At 59.6% G+C, this 18545-nt stretch overlaps 2 protein-coding genes and 1 long non-coding RNA gene across 3 annotated transcripts; 1 reads left to right on the top strand and 2 right to left on the bottom strand.

The window, feature by feature from the left end:
• Positions 1 to 25: 25 nt before the first annotated feature.
• LOC121341464 (RNA-binding E3 ubiquitin-protein ligase MEX3C-like) lies at positions 26 to 4273 on the top strand. The gene is made up of 2 exons (XM_041414955.1): positions 26 to 1405; positions 1724 to 4273. The coding sequence occupies exons 1-2, from the start codon at positions 120 to 122 to the stop codon at positions 2355 to 2357; spliced, it is 1920 nt and encodes a 639-aa protein (XP_041270889.1). The 5' UTR covers positions 26 to 119; the 3' UTR covers positions 2358 to 4273.
• A 5828-nt stretch (positions 4274 to 10101) lies between these two features.
• On the bottom strand, positions 10102 to 13975 carry LOC121341466. The gene is made up of 2 exons (XR_005953428.1): positions 12683 to 13975; positions 10102 to 11594 (listed from the first exon to the last, which is right to left on the bottom strand). It is a non-coding gene; the product is annotated as an uncharacterized LOC121341466 (long non-coding RNA).
• Positions 13976 to 14256: 281 nt separating this feature from the next.
• On the bottom strand, positions 14257 to 18393 carry LOC121341465 (mothers against decapentaplegic homolog 4; the record flags this gene model as incomplete). The annotated part of the gene is made up of 3 exons (XM_041414957.1): positions 14257 to 15481; positions 17054 to 17192; positions 18225 to 18393. Coding segments are annotated over 3 exons (520 nt in total), but the record flags the coding sequence as incomplete, so codon positions are not given.
• Positions 18394 to 18545: the final 152 nt, after the last annotated feature.

Raw genomic sequence — 18545 nt, 5'->3', positions numbered from 1 at the left:
TGTGTGTGTGATGAACGATTGTATCTCCATGTGTGGGCCGTGCTGTCAGCTCCTCAGTTCGCATCCTTTGGATCTGACCCTGAGGTTGTTGGAAATAGGAGACAGAGATTACAACAGAGATGTGCAGACAGTCTGTGCGTGCTGTGAGGCCGGCAGGGAGCGCAGCGCCATTGCGGGGCGTGGGTCGTGCTGGGGTTGAGCCTGAGCCTGCGGCAGCACTGGGGCTGAAGCTGAGGCTGGGGCTGGGGCTGGGACAGGCGGCGTGGTGTTGTGCAGACGCCCGCGTTTCCCGCACAGGCTGCAAGATCAAGGCGCTGCGGGCCAAGACCAACACGTACATCAAGACGCCGGCGCGCGGCGAGGAGCCGGTGTTCGTGGTGACGGGGCGCACAGAGGACGTGGCCGCGGCCAAGCGGGAGATCCTGTCGGCGGCCGAGCACTTCTCGCTGATCCGGGCGTGGCGCGGCGGGACCGCGGGGCCCGGCGGGCCGTGCCGCCCGCCCGCGCCGCCGGGGCACACCACGGTGCGGGTGCGGGTGCCGTACCGCGTGGTGGGGCTGGTGGTGGGCCCCAAGGGCTCCACCGTCAAGAGCATCCAGCGGCGGACGCGCACGTACATCGTGACGCCCGGCCGCGGCGAGGAGCCCGCGTTCCAGGTGACGGGCGCGCCCGAAGACGTGGAGCGCGCGCGCCAGGAGATCGAGATGCACGTCGCCGTGCGCGCCGGTGCCTTCTTGGAGCTCGGCCACGATGGCGGCGCCGACGGCACCGACGACGTCTGGCCGGGTGCCCGCGCCCGCTCCAGGATGTTCTCCAGCTACCGCAACGACAGCTCCGGCTCGCTGGGCAGCGGCTCCACCGACTCCTACTTCAGCCCCGCCAGCCCCTTCGGCACCGGCGGCTTCTGGATCGGGGAGGCGCCGCCGGCCGCGGGCGCGGAGGAGCTGGCAATGGACTCCCCTGCCGACGAGCCCCTGCCCGCGCGCTCCCCGACCGCATGGGCGCCCTTCGAGCCTGCGGCCGCCCTGTCCGGCAGCCGGCCCCCCACGCCCCGCCTGTCGCCCACCTTCTCCGAGAGCCTGGAGCACCCGCTGGCCAGGTGGGCCCGCAGCGAGCCGCCGGGCTCCGGCCGCCGGCCCGAGCTGCCCGTCTACATCCCCGCCTTCTCCAACGGCACCAGCAGCTACTCCTCGTCCAACGGCGGCTCCGCGTCCAGCTCGCCGCCCGAGTGCCGGCGCCGGCACGACTGCGTCGTCTGCTTCGACGGCGAGGCCGCCGCCGCCCTCGTGCCCTGCGGCCACAACCTCTTCTGCCTGCGGTGCGCCGGCCGGATCTGCGCCCGGGACGCGCCCGCCTGCCCCGTGTGCCGGACCGCGGTCACTCAGGCCATCCGCAGCTACTCCTGAGCCCGCGCCGCGCCGCCGACACCGGCCGGGCTCTGCGGCTCCGCGCAGGCAGCGGGGTTCAGCAGAGAGGGATTGGGGATACCAATCCCCGGTATCCCTGGTGAGTGAGGGGAGGTTTCATCCATTACACACAGCTGAAAACTGGGCGTTGCAAAGGGCCTCTGCCACGGCCAGGCCTCTGCGCCTGACAGGGATCACCTGCTGCAGGGGGCTGGGGCACCGTCAGCCACCCACACTTCCAATGCTGCCTTGTCTACACTGCCAGTGCTCAAAACAGGTTTGGGGAAACTCCTTTCCTTCCGCTCTCTACGCTCCAGCACAGCAAACACCTTCTCCGTCGGAGGCGGCGCCGTTGGAGTTACCGGGATGGCCAAGCCACGGGCAGGGACGGGAACAGCCCCAGGCAGGGCCAGGCACAGCCCCGGGCAGGGCCTCGGCACCGGCGGCTTCTGGATCGGGGAGGCGCCGCCGGCCGCGGGCGCGGAGGAGCTGGCAATGGACTCCCCTGCCGACGAGCCCCTGCCCGCGCGCTCCCCGACCGCATGGGCGCCCTTCGAGCCTGCGGCCGCCCTGTCCGGCAGCCGGCCCCCCACGCCCCGCCTGTCGCCCACCTTCTCCGAGAGCCTGGAGCACCCGCTGGCCAGGTGGGCCCGCAGCGAGCCGCCGGGCTCCAGCCGCCGGCCCGAGCTGCCCGTCTACATCCCCGCCTTCTCCAACGGCACCAGCAGCTACTCCTCGTCCAACGGCGGCTCCGCGTCCAGCTCGCCGCCCGAGTGCCGGCGCCGGCACGACTGCGTCGTCTGCTTCGACGGCGAGGCCGCCGCCGCCCTCGTGCCCTGCGGCCACAACCTCTTCTGCCTGCGGTGCGCCGGCCGGATCTGCGCCCGGGACGCGCCCGCCTGCCCCGTGTGCCGGACCGCGGTCACTCAGGCCATCCGCAGCTACTCCTGAGCCCGCGCCGCGCCGCCGACACCGGCCGGGCTCTGCGGCTCCGCGCAGGCAGCGGGGTTCAGCAGAGAGGGATTGGGGATACCAATCCCCGGTATCCCTGGTGAGTGAGGGGAGGTTTCATCCATTACACACAGCTGAAAACTGGGCGTTGCAAAGGGCCTCTGCCACGGCCAGGCCTCTACGCCTGACAGGGATCACCTGCTGCAGGGGGCTGGGGCACCATCAGCCACCCACACTTCCAATGCTGCCTTGTCTACACTGCCAGTGCTCAAAACAGGTTTGGGGAAACTCCTTTCCTTCCGCTCTCTACGCTCCAGCACAGCAAACACCTTCTCCGTCGGAGGCGGCGCCGTTGGAGTTACCGGGATGGCCAAGCCACGGGCAGGGACGGGAACAGCCCCAGGCAGGGCCAGGCACAGCCCCGGGCAGGGCCGGGAACAGCCCCGGGCAGGGCCAGGGAAAGCCCCGGGCAGGGCCAGGCACAGCCCCGGGCAGGGCCGGGAACAGCCCCGGGCAGGGCCAGGGACAGCCCCAGGCAGGGCCAGGAACAGCCCCGGACAGCCCAGGCAGGGCCGGGTGTCTGAGGGCCAGGGCTCTCAGGGGTTGTGATTACCATGGGAGCGGCCAGGCTGCGCTGGGCAGTGCGTCCAAGGATGCTGTCCGAGGGTCCTATCCGAGGGTCCTGTCCCAGGATCCTGTCCGAGGAGCCTGTCCGAGGGTGCTGTCCGAGGGTCCTGTCCCAGGATCCTGTCCGAGGATCCTGTCCGAGGGTCCTGTCCCAGGATCCTGTCCGAGGATCCTGTCCGAGGGTCCTGTCCGAGGTCCGTGATCCCCCGGGTGAGGGTGCTGACATTCCGCTTGTCCAATCAAGCTGTTCCGAAATCACCTCCTGGCGAGCCTGCAGATCAAAATGTGAAGCATCGTTACGTCCAGTCCTCGTCTTGCACATAATTAAGATTTATTTTTAGTAAGGAGAAGGAAAATCGGGGAGTTGCCTGCGTGCCCTGGTGGTGTGGTTAATTTCTCAGTGACTGTGACCCTGCAATCAGTTTGCTTCATATCAAAAATGTCTTTCCAATCACTGGTTTAAAGAAGAAAAAGGAAAAGAGTCTCTGTGGATGTTTCCAGCTCCTCCATCCTCAGTATGTTCCCAAATCTGTGCTGGCATATGTTGAAGCAACGAAAGCAAACGGAACAATGTGAAAAACCAAAACAAAAAAAAGAAAGAAAAAAAGAAAGAAAGGAAAAAAAAATGTATATACCAAATGGAGTTCTGGTGGATTTTTTTCTATTTTTGTTTTGGAAGCATTATTTTCCCAAGACGAAGCTTTTTTCTCAGTATAACAAAAAAAAAAAAAGACAAACTTGAAGAGTTATATTTTGTATTAAAAGTTTACAGATAACGGTTTTTATTTTGTGATTCCAAGTCTGAGAGCTGCCCTGAGGGCAAGGCCTGTCCTGCACCGCTCCGGGGCTCCGTGGGCATGGCCATGTCCGAGCGTGGCTGTGTCCCAGCAGGGTCAGTGTCCCAGCAGGGTCAGTGTCCCAGCAGGGTCAGTGTCCGAGCAGGGTCAGTGTCCGAGCACGGCCGTGTCCGAGCACGGCCATGTCCGAGCACGGCCGTGTCCGGCCGCACCGCACAGCCACCCCCAGCACCACCCAGGGGCGGCCGAGGCTGGTTTCGCATTTGCTAATTTTGCTACACTTTTTGTTATGTATATGTAGGGGTTCCCGATCCGATTTGAAGAAAGTTATAAAAAATCCATATATTATATGATAAAGGGCCTTGAACTTGTGACGGCCAAAGCACTGATACTATATATTTGCTGCAAAGAGAATTACAAGAGTTTTATTTTTCTGATGTTAAAAATGTTACTTAATAAAGACTTGTTTCCACTAACTTGAACTTGTTCATCTGGGAGGAGGATGGGAGCAGGCAAAGCCCAAAATGCCCCGGGGGGTTCCCTGTGGGAGGGATTTGGGTCTGGGGGCTCTGGGTCTGTCCCGTGCGGTCTGAGGGATTTGGGTCTGGGGGCTCAGTGTGTGTGACAGGGATTTGGGTCTGGGGGCTCTGGGTCTGTCCTGTGCTGTCCCGTGCTGTCCCGGGCTGTCCCTGGCTGTCCCGTGCTGTCCCGGGCTGTCCCGTGCTGTCCCGGGCTGTCCCTGGCTGTCCCGTGCTGTCCCGGGCTGTCCCTGGCTGTCCAGGGAGGCACAGGCCGGGCTCAGGGATGGCCGGGCCAGGCTCAGGGATGGCCGGGCCGGGCTCAGGGATGGCCGGGCTGGGCTCAGGGAGGCACAGGCCGGGCTGAGGCTGGATTCAGGGATGGCCCCGGGGGGCTCCATGACTCGGTGAGCTCCGCGCGGGGCTGGGAGCAGGACGAAGCCGCCGAAGGAGGGCTGGACTTCGCTCTCTGAGCCCGGGCATGGCGGAGGAGCCACGGGTGGCTGAGGCTGAGGCTGCACAAAGCCAGCGAGCGAGAGAAAACCAGAAATCCAGGAAATGTCACGGATCAAGGCAACCATGGGAGGGCCTGGAAGCCCCCAGGAGAACCACAGAACCACAACAGCTTCTAACCTGGAAAAGCCCACCAAGGCCACGAGTCCCACCCTGCCACCAGCACTGCCAGGGCCACCGCTGACCCCTGTCCCAAGTGCCACATCCACCTGGCTGAAGGGATGGCACTCACAGTGCCCGGGGCAGCTGTGCCAGGGCTGGACAGCCTTTCCATGGAAATTCCTGCTGTGCCCACCCTGAGCTGCCCTGGCGTTACTCATTACCCTCCTGCTGCCCCTGTTCCTGGGCTGCTCCACCCCGCACTGACCGCAGGCTGCTCCGCTTTCCCCTCTCCTGCCACTGCCACCACCTGCCAGCTGTCCCCAGGCCACCGCAGCCGCTCCCGCGCTGTCCCTGCGGTGTCCCCGCTGCCAGGGCAGCCCCAGCGCCCAGCCCTGCCACCCTCGGGCCCGCGGTGTGCCCACCCTGCCCCGGGCCGGGCCGTGCCGGAACAGATGTCACTGTGAATGTCACTGTGAATGTCACTGTCAATGTCACTGTGAATGTCACTGTCAATGTCACTGTCAATGCCACTGTCAATGTCACTGTCAATGCCGATGTCAAAGTCACTGTGAATGTCACTGTCAATGCTGCTGTCAATGTCACTGTGAATGTCGCTGTGAATGTCACTGTCAATGTCAATGTCAATGTCACTGTCAATGTCACTGTCAATGTCACTGTCAATGCCGATGTCAAAGTGACTGTGAATGTCACTGTGAATGGCACGGTGAATGTCACGGTGGATGTCAGTGTCAATGTCACTGTCAATGCCGATGTCAAAGTGACTGTGAATGTCACTGTGAATGGCACGGTGAATGTCACGGTGGATGTCAGTGTCAATGTCACTGTCAATGCCGATGTCAAAGTCACTGTGAATGTCACTGTCAATGTCACTGTGAATGTTACTGTCAATGTCGCTGTGAATGTCACTGTCAATGTCAATGTCAATGTCACTGTCAATGCCGCTGTCAATGTCACTGTGAATGTCACTGTCAATGTCGCTGTCAATGTCGCTGTCAATGTCACTGTCAATGTCACTGTCAATGTCACTATCAATGTCACTGTCAATGTCACTGTGAATGTTACTGTCAATGTCACTGCCAATGTCACTGTCAATGTCACTGTCAATGCCGCTGTCAATGTCACTGTCAATGTCACTGTCAATGTCACTGTCAGTGTCACTGTCAATGTCACTGTCAATGTCACTGTCAGTGTCACTGTCAATGTCACTGTCAATGTCACTGTCAATGTCACTGTCAATGCCGCTGTCAATGTCACTGTCAGTGTCACTCTCAATGTCACTGTCAATGTCACTGTCAATGTCACTGTCAATGTCACTGTGAATGTCACTGTCACTGTCAATGTCACTGTCAATGTCACTGTGAATGTCACTGTCAATGTCACTATCAATGTCACTGTCAATGTCACTGTGAATGTCACTATCAATGCTGCTGTCAATGTCACTGTCAATGTCACTGTCACTGTCAATGTCACTGTCAATGTCACTGTCAGTGTCACTGTCAGTGTCACTGCCAATGTCACTGTCAATGTCACTGTCAATGTCACTGCATTGCCCGTGACAAAGTGCTGCGCCCGGACTCCTCAAACCGGCAGAACAGCCCCAAAATGCCAGGCGCCGCCCGGGCTGTCCCCACGGCCGGCTGGCGTCCCGCGGGGACCGGGACTGGAGCAGGCCGTGCCCTCGCCACCGCCGCTCGCTCCTGAAGCCACCAGGGCCCCACACGCTCACCCCCCTTCGGGCCCCTTGGCCCCGGGGCGACACCGCGCTGGCCCCGGGGGGACTTCGGCCCCTCCGCTCCCCAGAGCCGCCGCTGCCGGGATGGCAGATGGAGCACTAAGGACAGCCAGTGTCACCCGCCCCGCCGGCCCCAGGGGACGCAGAGCCCACCAGGACATGGCCACTGCTCCGGGACAGCGCCGGGGCTGCCAGGACAGCCAGCCCTGCCCGGGACAGCGAGCTCCCGCCGCTCGGGATATCCCCTCGGGAATGAGAACAAAACAGCGTGGGCAGGGGGCTGGCACAGGGACAGGAATGTCCCCAGCCCCTCGGGGGTGGCAGGGGTGTCCCCAGGCAGCACCAACACAAGCCTGGACGGTGCTGCGGCCACCACCGGGACACCGCTGTGGGACTGCAGCTCCCGCTAGCCCGGGGTGGCTCTGGTGTCCCCTGTCCCCAGCCCTTCCAGGCCCTGCCCCGAGCGGCTCCGAGGGCTCTGCCGCAGTGCAACTGCGGGCCAGTAAAAACGGACAAAAAAAAAGACATTTGAGGAAACCCCAAACCACGCAAAACCGCCACGCAGAGCCTTGATTTTGGCAGGATTTCAGACGTCCCAGCTCACTGCGCAGCTGCTCCCCAGCCGCCGGTGCGCCCGCGGGGCTGAGCTGTCCCTGCGGCTGCCCGGCCCCGCAGCCCCGGCCGGCTGCTCCTCCCGCTCCCCCAGGAGGGTCACAGCTCAGCGCGGGTGACATGTGGCACATGTGGCACCTGTGGCACTGCAGATGGCCGGCGGGGCCCCACAGCACGGCTGGGCCAGCGGATCTCCCGGGACACGGGCTGTCCCGGCAGCCGGGCCGGGCTCGGCGGGGAGCAGCGGGCAGCCCGGCACAGCCCCGTGCTCAGCCCCGCTCCATCCTCATCCCCAGCTCCACACCCTTTCCCAGCCTCCATCCTCATCCCCAGCTCCACACCCATTCCCCGCCTCCATCCTCATCCCCAGCTCCACTCCCATTCCCCGCCTCCATCCTCATCCCCAGCTCCACACCCTTTCCCCAGCCCCGCGCTCATCCAGCCCTGTGTTCACTGTTAAAAATAGGTTACAAACTGTTGTAAAATAGTTGATAATTGTTAAGCATGTACTGTTAATTTGGTTATTGTAAAAGGGGTTAAAATGGTAGTTAGAGGAAATACGGCACTCAGCGTACCGTATTACCCCTAAGTAAAGTGCATCACCCCCAAGGGAAACGAGCCCGCCTGGACAGAACTGTAATGGCCTTAAACCTTCATGCAAATGAAGGATCCAAAAGGAAACCAATCCAAAGGAACAAAAAACAGGACAAAAAGGGGCTTTTGACGCAGTGAATCTGTGCGGCTCCATCGGGGACACCAGGGACATGGCTGCTGAGAAGCCCCAGCGCCGGCGCTGCAGCATCCTCGACGGGACTGGTCCTGCTCGGCCCGCGGGCCCCCTTGCTTTAGGCCTTCCTTTTTATTACAATAAATGCTGAAATCACTCTAGTACCGGGAGCCTGCTCTCGTTTCTAACACTCACCCCAGCTCCACGCTCATCCCCAGCCCTGCGCTCACCCCAGCTCCATGCTCATCCCCAGCTCCACGCTCATTCCCAGCTCCATGCTCATCCCCAGCTCCATGCTCATTCCCCAGCTCCACGCTCATTCCCCAGCCCTGCGCTCACCCCAGCTCCATGCTCATCCCCAGCTCCACGCTCATTCCCAGCTCCATGCTCATCCCCAGCTCCACGCTCATTCCCCAGCCCTGCGCTCACCCCAGCTCCATGCTCACCCCAGCTCCATGCTCATCCCCAGCTCCACGCTCATTCCCAGCTCCATGCTCATCCCCAGCTCCACGCTCATTCCCCAGCTCCACGCTCATTCCCCAGCCCTGCGCTCACCCCAGCTCCACGCTCATTCCCAGCTCCATGCTCATCCCCAGCTCCACGCTCATTCCCCAGCTCCATGCTCATCCCCAGCCCCACGCTCATCCCCCAGCCCTGCACTCACCCCAGCTCCATGCTCATCCCCAGCTCCATGCTCATCCCCAGCTCCATGCTCATCCCCAGCTCCATGCTCATCCCCAGCTCCTGCACTCCCCCCAGCTCCATGCTCATCCCCAGCTCCATGCTCATCCCCAGCTCCATGCTCATCCCCAGCTCCACACTCCTTCCCCCGCCCCGTGCCCACCCCAGCGCTGTGCTCATCCCCAACCCCAAGCAGCCTCTCCCAGCAGGGCCAGCACCGCTTGTCTCTGAAGTGTGTGTGTAGGCCAAGGAAAGAAAGGAGGCGTGAGCACACCCTGAGGCCCCGCAGGGCGGAGGGCAGCAGGGCTGGGGCCGCAGCCGCTGGTGCCGATGCAGCTCCGTGCGGGTCACTCCAGAGCCGGGCACGGCTGAGCCCAGCACGGCGGCGGCGGCTGCAGCAGGGCAAGGGGAACAGTCCTGGCGAGGTCAGCAGCCAAACGGGCTGGGAGCAGGCAGAGGGACAGGACCGGGCAACCGAACAGGAATCCGTGGGGAGAACTGGAGGATCCGATGTTCCTGCAGACCCAGGAGGATGCTCCAGGGGATGGCACCACGAGGGAGGGTCACAGCTCTCAGCCTGGCACCTGTGGCCCCTGGTGATGCCCCCAGCAGTGCCTGTTATGAATAAAAAGTTATCTATTTTTGTTTAAGGTTACAGAGCAAAAAACCGGTGGGACCAGTTGCTGTTAAATTAGCTTAATTGTTAAAGAGTTCTTTAATTGCCCGTCAATGTTTGGTGATTTAGCCATTGTCCTCCCAATGCTTGCCCCGGAGCTACACCTGGACACGCAGCCCAGGAGAATAGGAGTGGCCTGAGACCACGTACGCAAATGAGAAATGCGCCGCGCCAAAATTTTCCCGTTTTCTAGGAAAACCCCTAAAAACAACGAACCAATATAGAATTAGGGGACCCTAGGTGATGTCTAAGGACGGGCGTGAAGTCCAGTGCCTGCTTGGATCCTTTTTGCTTCACACCCTGACCTGAAAGGATGTTCACTAAGGAGGGGACCTGGAGTGTTGGACCGAAAAGCAGGAATCTGCGGATCTCCCGTGAGGACGCAGTCCCCAGCTCTGCCTGCAGACCAGCGGACAGAGCTGCATCATCATCATCATCATCACCCTCCTCCTCCGTGCCACTCTTGGGGACAGCGGCGGCGTGGGCGCGACCCGTCGATTTCTCCCCACCTGAGCTGAATCTCTTTAATAAAGGCATTGAAAAGGAGAAAGATCTCCTGCCCCATTTATGTCAGTGCCCCCGTCCCGGCACGGAGCAGGGCCACTCACAGCAGCCCAGCTCCCCTGCTGGACACCGGGCTTGGCTCTGGCCTCTGGCACTGACCCCTGGAACTGCAGCCCTGGCCCGAGCTCTGACCCCCTCCATAAACCGGGAAAATGAAACAAGCAAGCCGAGACCTGAATCTTTAACTTTTTTAATCAAAAACATACTCTGTTACAGAATTTCAGGAAAGTGAGCTACAGTATATTATCCACAAACTAGGTCTAATGAAAAACATACAGGAAGCTACAAAGGAACTACTGGGAATTCTGTTGACCGCTTATCAAAAGGCAATGGCTGAAGAAAAGAAATGCTTAACTAGGTTTCCACGCCTGAAAAACCCTCCCAGGGTGAGTTTTGGGTTATGGGTACTTCACAGCTCTCAATCCAGCTGAATCACAGCTTTGGGGTGCTACCAAACCTCACCAGAAGGACAGAAAAACTTCCTGGAGCAAGAAAGCACCGGCTGGGGCTGGGGTGCGAGTCCTGCAGTCCGGGAGCGACGCGAGGCACGGCAGAGCCCAGCCTGGGGCGCTCTCGGGCGGGCCCTGCTGTCACAGCTCTGGGTCACCCCCGTGGGGACGCCTCAAGTTTGAGCTTTCCTGTTTTTCCAGAGGCTGCACTGACTTCATCTGAAGCAGTGACAAGTTCTCGCCAGAGTTCAGTCAGACAAAACAATCCCAGAACCAAGGACGCTGCTGTAGCCTCAGGCCCAAAAAGTGCAAACCACGGGGAACTGAGGAGAGCAAGCTGGGAGGATGGGACTGCATCACCTTGAGCTGGAACTGGACAACTGATCCCAACATGGAAATGAGCCAAAACTTACAGAAGTGTGAAAACTCGGGATGAGGATCCATCCTGGGTGGAGCCAGGGTTGGACAGGGACAGAGGAGTGAGACAGCCCCTCCTGAGGGGCCCTTCTCTGGGGAGAGACCAGAGATGTCTGCAGGCTGGGGCACCCAGGGGTGATGACACCCTGCAGCAGCCAGGCTGGGGCACCCAGGGGTGATGACACCCTGCAGCACACAGGGGTGATGACACCCTGCTGGGGCACCCAGGGGTGACGACACCCTGCAGCAGCCAGGCTGGGGCACCCAGGGGTGGTGACACCCTGCAGCAGCCAGGCTGGGGCACCCAGGGGTGGTGACACCCTGCTGGGGCACCCAGGGGTGGTGACACCCCGCAGCAGCCAGGCTGGGGCACCCAGGGGTGATGACACCCTGCTGGGGCACCCAGGGGTGGTGACACCCCGCAGTGAGCAGCAGGAGCAGGAGCTCGGCGGCTCCCGGGCAGAAGGGAGCCGGTGCCCCCGAGCTGCAGGGGGGTCTCAGGGCGAGGCCCAGAGCTGTCCCTGCCGTGCTCACCCCAGCTCTCCAGGGCCCCAGCACAGTGCTCCCACCCACAGAAGGGATGCAAGGAATGGTTTTGTCTCCGTCCGGGGGGATTCCTGCTGGAGTTCAGCCCTTCCCAACGTTCCAGTGGGGAGGTTTCCTCTGCTGCACCTGCAGTGAGTTCAGTGTGAAAGCCCTCCCTCTCCACACTCACAGTGATGGGATAAAGCCATTAAACCTCCCAGCGCCAATCCCAGCTCCCATTAAACCTCCCAGCGCCAATCCCAGCTCCCATTAAACCTCCCAGCGCCAATCCCAGCTCGGCAGCACAAAGGGAAAGCACAAAGGGGCAGAGCCCCCACGGGAGCAGCAGGGCCAGCAGGCGGTGAAAGCTGAGTAAATCCCGGTTGGGCCACCTGAACCGAGCCATTCCGGGCTGGAGACGCCCAGCCTGGGGCGCTCTCGGGCGGGCCCTGCTGTCACAGCTCTGGGTCACCCCCGTGGGGACGCCTCAAGTTTGAGCTTTCCTGTTTTTCCAGAGGCTGCACTGACTTCATCTGAAGCAGTGACAAGTTCTCGCCAGAGTTCAGTCAGACAAAACAATCCCAGAACCAAGGACGCTGCTGTAGCCTCAGGCCCAAAAAGTGCAAACCACGGGGAACTGAGGAGAGCAAGCTGGGAGGATGGGACTGCATCACCTGAGCTGGAACTGGACAACTGATCCCAACATGGAAATGAGCCAAAACTTACAGAAGTGTGAAAACTCGGGATGAGGATCCATCCTGGGTGGAGCCAGGGTTGGACAGGGACAGAGGAGTGAGACAGCCCCTCCTGAGGGGCCCTTCTCTGGGGAGAGACCAGAGATGTCTGCAGGCTGGGGCACCCAGGGGTGGTGACACCCTGCAGCAGCCAGGCTGGGGCACCCAGGGGTGATGACACCCTGCTGGGGCACCCAGGGGTGGTGACACCCCGCAGCAGCCAGGCTGGGGCACCCAGGGGTGATGACACCCTGCTGGGGCACCCAGGGGTGGTGACACCCTGCTGGGGCACCCAGGGGTGGTGACACCCCGCAGTGAGCAGCAGGAGCAGGAGCTCGGCGGCTCCCGGGCAGAAGGGAGCCGGTGCCCCCGAGCTGCAGGGGGGTCTCAGGGCGAGGCCCAGAGCTGTCCCTGCCGTGCTCACCCCAGCTCTCCAGGGCCCCAGCACAGTGCTCCCACCCACAGAAGGGATGCAAGGAATGGTTTTGTCTCCGTCCTGGGGGGATTCCTGCTGGAGTTCAGCCCTTCCCAACGTTCCAGTGGGGAGGTTTCCTCTGCTGCACCTGCAGTGAGTTCAGTGTGAAAGCCCTCCCTCTCCACACTCACAGTGATGGGATAAAGCCATTAAACCTCCCAGCGCTAATCCCAGCTCCCATTAAACCTCCCAGCGCTAATCCCAGCTCCCATTAAACCTCCCAGCGCTAATCCCAGCTCGGCAGCACAAAGGGAAAGCACAAAGGGGCAGAGCCCCCACGGGAGCAGCAGGGCCAGCAGGCGGTGAAAGCTGAGTAAATCCCGGTTGGGCCACCTGAACCGAGCCATTCCGGGCTGGAGACAGCTCGGCATCCCTGGATCCCTGCTCAGGGTGCACTGGGATCACCTCGGCAGCTCTTTCTCAGCTCTCAGACACAAAGGAAGCCTGGCAAGAACTCAGTGCTGCTGCTGCTGAGCAGGTTCCAGCCCACGATGTGCTGCCTTGTCATAAACATACAAAAGTTAATTTAACAGCATATGAAAAACTAAGAATAAGATTGTCTCACGTTCTTTAACAGCTGCAAGTGCACCCTTTTGGGAGCTGCTTGGTGGAGAGGATGAATGCCTTCTCAGCTTTTACTGCCTCTGACTTCTCCTGACATAAAAACAGTGATTTCTTGTAATAAAATCACCAGACATTGTTTTGCTCTGTTCTGAACAATTTGGGCCATCCATTCATTTTGCAGGTGGAGACCTGCAAAACATCTGTAAAGAACCTTTCCTTAACGAGTGAATTCTTTCAGACCGTAACTCCAGCGGGAGGAGCAGCAGGCTGCAGCAGCCTCTCCCTGTTCTGCCCAGGACTGGCACAACCACAAGGCCAGCCAGGGGTGCAGCTTTCCTGCCAGGCAGCCTCGCAGAGCCAAGCAGGTTCGGGGCCAAACCCGGGCGAGGAGCAGACACTGCCCTTCCCAAGGATCGGGGCTGCCACCTGCCAGGGGACAACAGGTGGACCCATGAAGAGCCAGCCTGAGGGAGGCAACAGGGAAAATGATGAAATTATGAAAACGGGGGAAAATGGATGAATTTGTGGCCGTGGCTCTGGAGCCACCCCCGCCTCCCGTGCTCCCGGCTGCCTCCGCAGGAATTCCAGCGTGCGGGAACAGCGACACCCGAGCAGTGCCGGAGCCCTCGGGGTCCTGAGCCGCTGCGAGGGGCTGGGCAGGAAGGCCCCGAGCGATCCCTGCAGGATTCCTGCGCTGCTGCAGCTGCGCTGACAGCGCTGCAAGACCCCGCAGGGCCAGGAGGGCTCCTGCTCCGTGTGTGCCAGGAGGGCTCCTGCTTCCTGCTCCCTCTGTGTGCCAGCAGCTCCTGCTCCCTGCTCCCCCTGTGTGCCAGCAGCTCCTGCTCCCTGCTCCCTCTGTGTGCCAGCAGCTCCTGCTCCCTCCGTGTGCCAGCAGCTCCTGCTCCCTGCTCCCTCCGTGTGCCAGCAGCTCCTGCTCCCTGCTCCAGGAGCAGCTATCCCCAGGAGCTCCTGCTCCCTGCTCCCTGTGTGCCAGCAGCTCCTGCTCCCTCCGTGTGCCAGCAGCTCCTGCTCCCTGCTCCCTCCGTGTGCCAGCAGCTCCTGCTCCCTGCTCCAGGAGCAGCTATCCCCAGGAGAGGAGCAGTGAAGGCAGGAGCAGCAGCGGGCTCGGGGGCAGCACACATCACAGCAAAGCGAGCTTGGTGCGTGGGTTTCCATCCTTTATTGGTGCTGTAGCCAGGGGAAGGAGAGTGTGTGCCCTGCAGCTGCTCCCTGCACACAGCATCGCCACTCGCCCACGGCACAGGGCCGAAACAACCAGGAGGTACAAAAACAGGTTTGCCATCTTGCCCTGAGTGGGAATGGTGAACAGATACAAAAACCCAGTGCTAAATGCCGATGGATTGCCGTAGACACTCGAGTGGAAGGAGTCATGCAGATTTTCCATGGTACATGCCGGGGTTGGGGTGAAACCACAGAAGTCAGTAGCAATGGTGGAAACACGCTCCTGCCACTGGCACTCACAGCCCCACACAGTGGCAACGCTGCGGGCTGGGGGTCTCACCTCAAACCCAGTGCCAGCACTGAAACTATCCGTTTCCTTTAGTGTTTTACAACTCACATGGTAGCAGAAATAAAAATCTAGGATGACTTTTTTCCTTTTGAAAACGAAAGAATTTTTTGATCAATGCCAACAACGTATGTGTCATCCCCGCACTTTTTGGCAGCTGCTAGGCTTTAACCTGGAAAAATCGTAACACAATCATCAACAAAATAAAGAAGTCTTCTGTTAACTACTGTTCCCTAAAAAGAACATCACAAATCAGTTGGAATTTTAAAGTCGCTACAAGGTAAATGTTTTTAACTACTAGAAGGAATTTTCAGATATAAATATATATATAATATATATTCTGCATACAAAAGGCTCCCGTGAGGCTGATCACCAAGATGCCACCGTAGGGAAGGAGAGTTTCAAAGGGAACAAACCCAACACTGTGAAGTCTCTATAAATCGTTTACCTTCCACTGTAGGCCCTGTATTATCACTACTGAGTTCTGGAAACAACTGAAATCCAAACCCTGCACGCTCAGACGCTTTCTGCTAAGAGCAAGGCGGCAAACACATTTTTAAAACCTGTTTTCAGAAGATTAAGCAGAAGGGAAGTAAAATATATCTCCAGGTTATAAACAGAGGGGTATGTTACAAGGCGGCCTGGCGGGGTCAGTCCAGGGGCTGCGGGTCGGCGATGGGCATGGTGTGCAGCACCTCGTCCAGCAGCTGCAGCGCGCGGTGCAGGTGGATCTCGATCCAGCACGGCGTCTCCTTGATGCTCTGCCGCGGGTAGTCGGGGCCCCAGCCCTTGACGAAGCTCATCCTCAGGATGCACAGCCGCCGCAGGTCGTCCACGCCGATGCCGGCCGCGGCCGACAGACCTGCGGGGAGCGGCGTCAGCGAAAGGGCTGCAGGCACAGCCTGGCAGCTCCTGCATGCAGGGCACTGAATCACCCACTCCTTTGCACTCCCTACAGTTTCAGTTTGCACAGCATTCCGCAACCTCCAGCAGGTGCTGAGACACAAAACTCTGCAGCCAGAACCATGGAATGGCTTTGGATTAGAGGCACCTCCGAGCCCGCCCATGGCAGGGACACCTTCCCCTGTCCCAGGCTGCTCCAAGCCCCATCCAGCCTGGCCTGGAAAACTCCCAGGGATCCAGGGGCAGCCCCAGCTGCTCTGGGCACCCTGGGCCAGGGCCTGCCCACCCTGCCAGCCAGCAATTCCTGCCCAAGATCCCACCTATCCCTACACAGAGCAGACGGGATGAAACCCAAATGCTTTACACGACACAACACACTCAAATCACACTTAGGAAATCCAGTCACAAAATGCTTATTTCTGAGGTTTGCCAAATGCTGCATTTCAGTGTGAGAACTCAGACTGGGCATCTGCAGGAAGCTGGATTAAAACAACACCACTCCCCTGACAGAGCAGAAAGATAAATACAGCTGGCAAATTTCAAATCACAGGCAAGTCTAAGAAAAAAAGTGACAAACTTTCCTCAAAATGCCCTTAACAATTTGCAGGACAGCTGAAGGGAGCCGCAGGGCAGGTCCAGGAATCCTGCAGCACACAGAGCAGCCTGAGTCATGCAAGCACTTACACCTCCAAAAGTACTTCGGAGCAATTTCAAGAATCCAGAATTTAGGAACTAAGACAACACTGGCCCAGGATAATAACAATAAAAAAGAGAGAGAAAAAACCACCCTCAGCCTTCCTCAAGATCCTGCCAGCCCTGCTGTGCCCAGCATGGCACGGGACAGTGCCAGCCCTGCTGTGCCCAGCAATGGCAGGGGACAGTGCCAGCCCTGCTGTGCCCAGCCATGGCAGGGGACAGTGCCAGCCCTGCTGTGCCCAGCCATGGCAGGGGACAGTGCCAGCCCTGCTGTGCCCAGCCATGGCAGGGGACAGTGCCAGCCCTGCTGTGCCCAGCATGGCAGAGTCCCGGGCAGGGCAGGGCTCTCTCTCTCTCTCTCTCTCTCTCTCTGTCCCAGCCCTGCTGTGCCCAGCCATGGCAGGGGACAGTGCCAGCCCTGCTGTGCCTAGCCATGGCAGGGGACAGTGCCAGCCCTGCTGTGCCCAGCATGGCAGAGTCCCGGGCAGGGCAGGGCTCTCTCTCTCTGTCTCTCTCTCTCTCTCTCTGTCCCAGCCCTGCTGCGCCCAGCCATGGCAGGGGACAGTGCCAGCCCTGCCGTGCCCAGCCATGGCAGGGGACAGTGCCAGCCCTGCTGTGCCCAGCCATGGCAGAGTCCCGGGCAGGGCAGGGCAGGGCAGGGCTGGCTCTCTCTCTCTCTCTCTCTCTCTCTCTCTCTCTCTCTCTCTCTCTCTCTCTCTCTCTCTCTCTCTCTCTCTCTCTCTCTCTCTCTCTCTCTCTCTCTCTCTCTCTCTCTCTCTCTCTCTCTCTCTCTCTGTCTCTCTGTCTCTCTCCCCCCAGGCTGTGCAGTACTCACTGATGGCCGGGGCGATGCCTCCCACGGAGCCGGGCCCGGGGATGTTGCCGGCCACGGCTGCAGCCTGCGCGGCAGCGGCGGCCTGCGCGGTGGCCGCCTGCTGCTGCATCTGGCGGTGGCACTGGCGCAGGTCGAACACCTGGAACACAAACACGCAGAGCTCGCAGCTGGTTTGCTGGCAGCAGCAAACCCTCCCCACACGGTAATTTCCAACAGTTTATTCCCAATCCATCGCAGCCGATTCTTACAGACTCTTCTCCTGCTGTCACCCACCACTGGCATGAGCAAAACTGCCCAAAGCAGGACCTTGTGCAGACCACAGTCTGAAGGGTGCCACAGGCAGATTAAACCCCTGCTTCTTTGTTAAATCCCAGGATTTCCAGAAAAATGGGCATATAAATTAAAAAAGCCAGCAAGTCCCACGTTATCCCACTGAAGTGTGGTGGTCTATCTGAGAGAAATACCAATAATGACAGCCCAAGGCTGTGGGTTTCAGTCTGTACCTTTGTGATCACTGTGTGCCACTAACATATGTGCAGAACTCTGTTTTCATGTCAGAAAGCTCACGCACAGAGCTCAGGGGGTTTCTTTCACCTTCACTGCACAACTGCCTCCAAAACTGATGCTTAAAAAGCCAAACCACTGTGAACTTCAAGCAGGTTAAGACAAGTCTGCTTTTTTATGAGTGTGCCTTGTCTGTGTAAGTTCACAGTCTGTCAGAGGCACGTCCATGTAAGAACCTCCTCAAAATGATTTGTTTTGTGCAGCTCCCTCTGATCTCTGGATCCCTTCACATTCATGACACTTTAACACACGCCCTAAACTTCTGCTGCGTTTATAGTTACTTTCACAACTCTGCCTTTTTTGGAGAAAAGAAACAGATTATGCTCTTTTCTATGAAACACAAGGCTAAAAATTTTAGTTGCAGTTAATTAAAACCCGCTAAAGCTAAAAATACCAAGAACTGCTATCAACGCTGCTTGTGATGAAGTACAAAATCCACTTTCAGAGCACCCAGAAGACACCTTCAGTTTAGAGTCGTTTTGCAAGCCACCTTTGTGTGCATTACAAATGGAACTTGCTGGGGGTTGTGAAAGCGAGGCTGGCTTTGTTTCAGCTCCTCCCTGCCACTTCGGGGACAAATCGCCGGGATTTGCAGCGGCAGACCCACCTTGATGTAGGCGCTGGGGTAGATCTTGTGCACAGCATCCCCCGGGGCACGGCCCGCCTCCCTGTCCAGGTAGTAGCTCTGCACGAACACGGCGTGGTCGCTCAGGCAGCGCACCCACACGTCGCCCTCGCCCTTGCACTCCAGCTGCACCCCCTTGCCGATGTGCAACCTGCAAGGGAACGGGTGTCAGTGGGCATGCAGCCGCTGCGGCGGCACCCGTGCAGCTGGGAGGGAGCGCGGGCTGCAGCCCCATCGGCACCTGATCACACAGGGGCCCTGGCAGCACGGAGCTGGGACAGCAGCACAGCATGTCTGCAGCCC

The sequence above is a fragment of the Onychostruthus taczanowskii genome, unplaced genomic scaffold, assembly GCF_017590055.1.
Source record: "Onychostruthus taczanowskii isolate IOZ18803 unplaced genomic scaffold, ASM1759005v1 scaffold488, whole genome shotgun sequence".
NCBI classification, from domain to species: domain Eukaryota; kingdom Metazoa; phylum Chordata; class Aves; order Passeriformes; family Passeridae; genus Onychostruthus; species Onychostruthus taczanowskii.
The sequence above is the reverse complement of the archived record's forward strand: the minus strand, read 5'-3'. Positions and strand labels throughout refer to the sequence as shown.

Coding starts and splice junctions, on each gene's coding strand:
- LOC121341464 (XM_041414955.1), top strand. CDS start 120: ATGTGCAGACAGTCTGTGCGTGCTGTGAGGCCGGCAGGGAGCGCAGCG. Junction 1,406..1,723: donor GCCATCCGCAGCTACTCCTG/AGCCCGCGCCGC, acceptor TCTACGCTCCAG/CACAGCAAACACCTTCTCCG.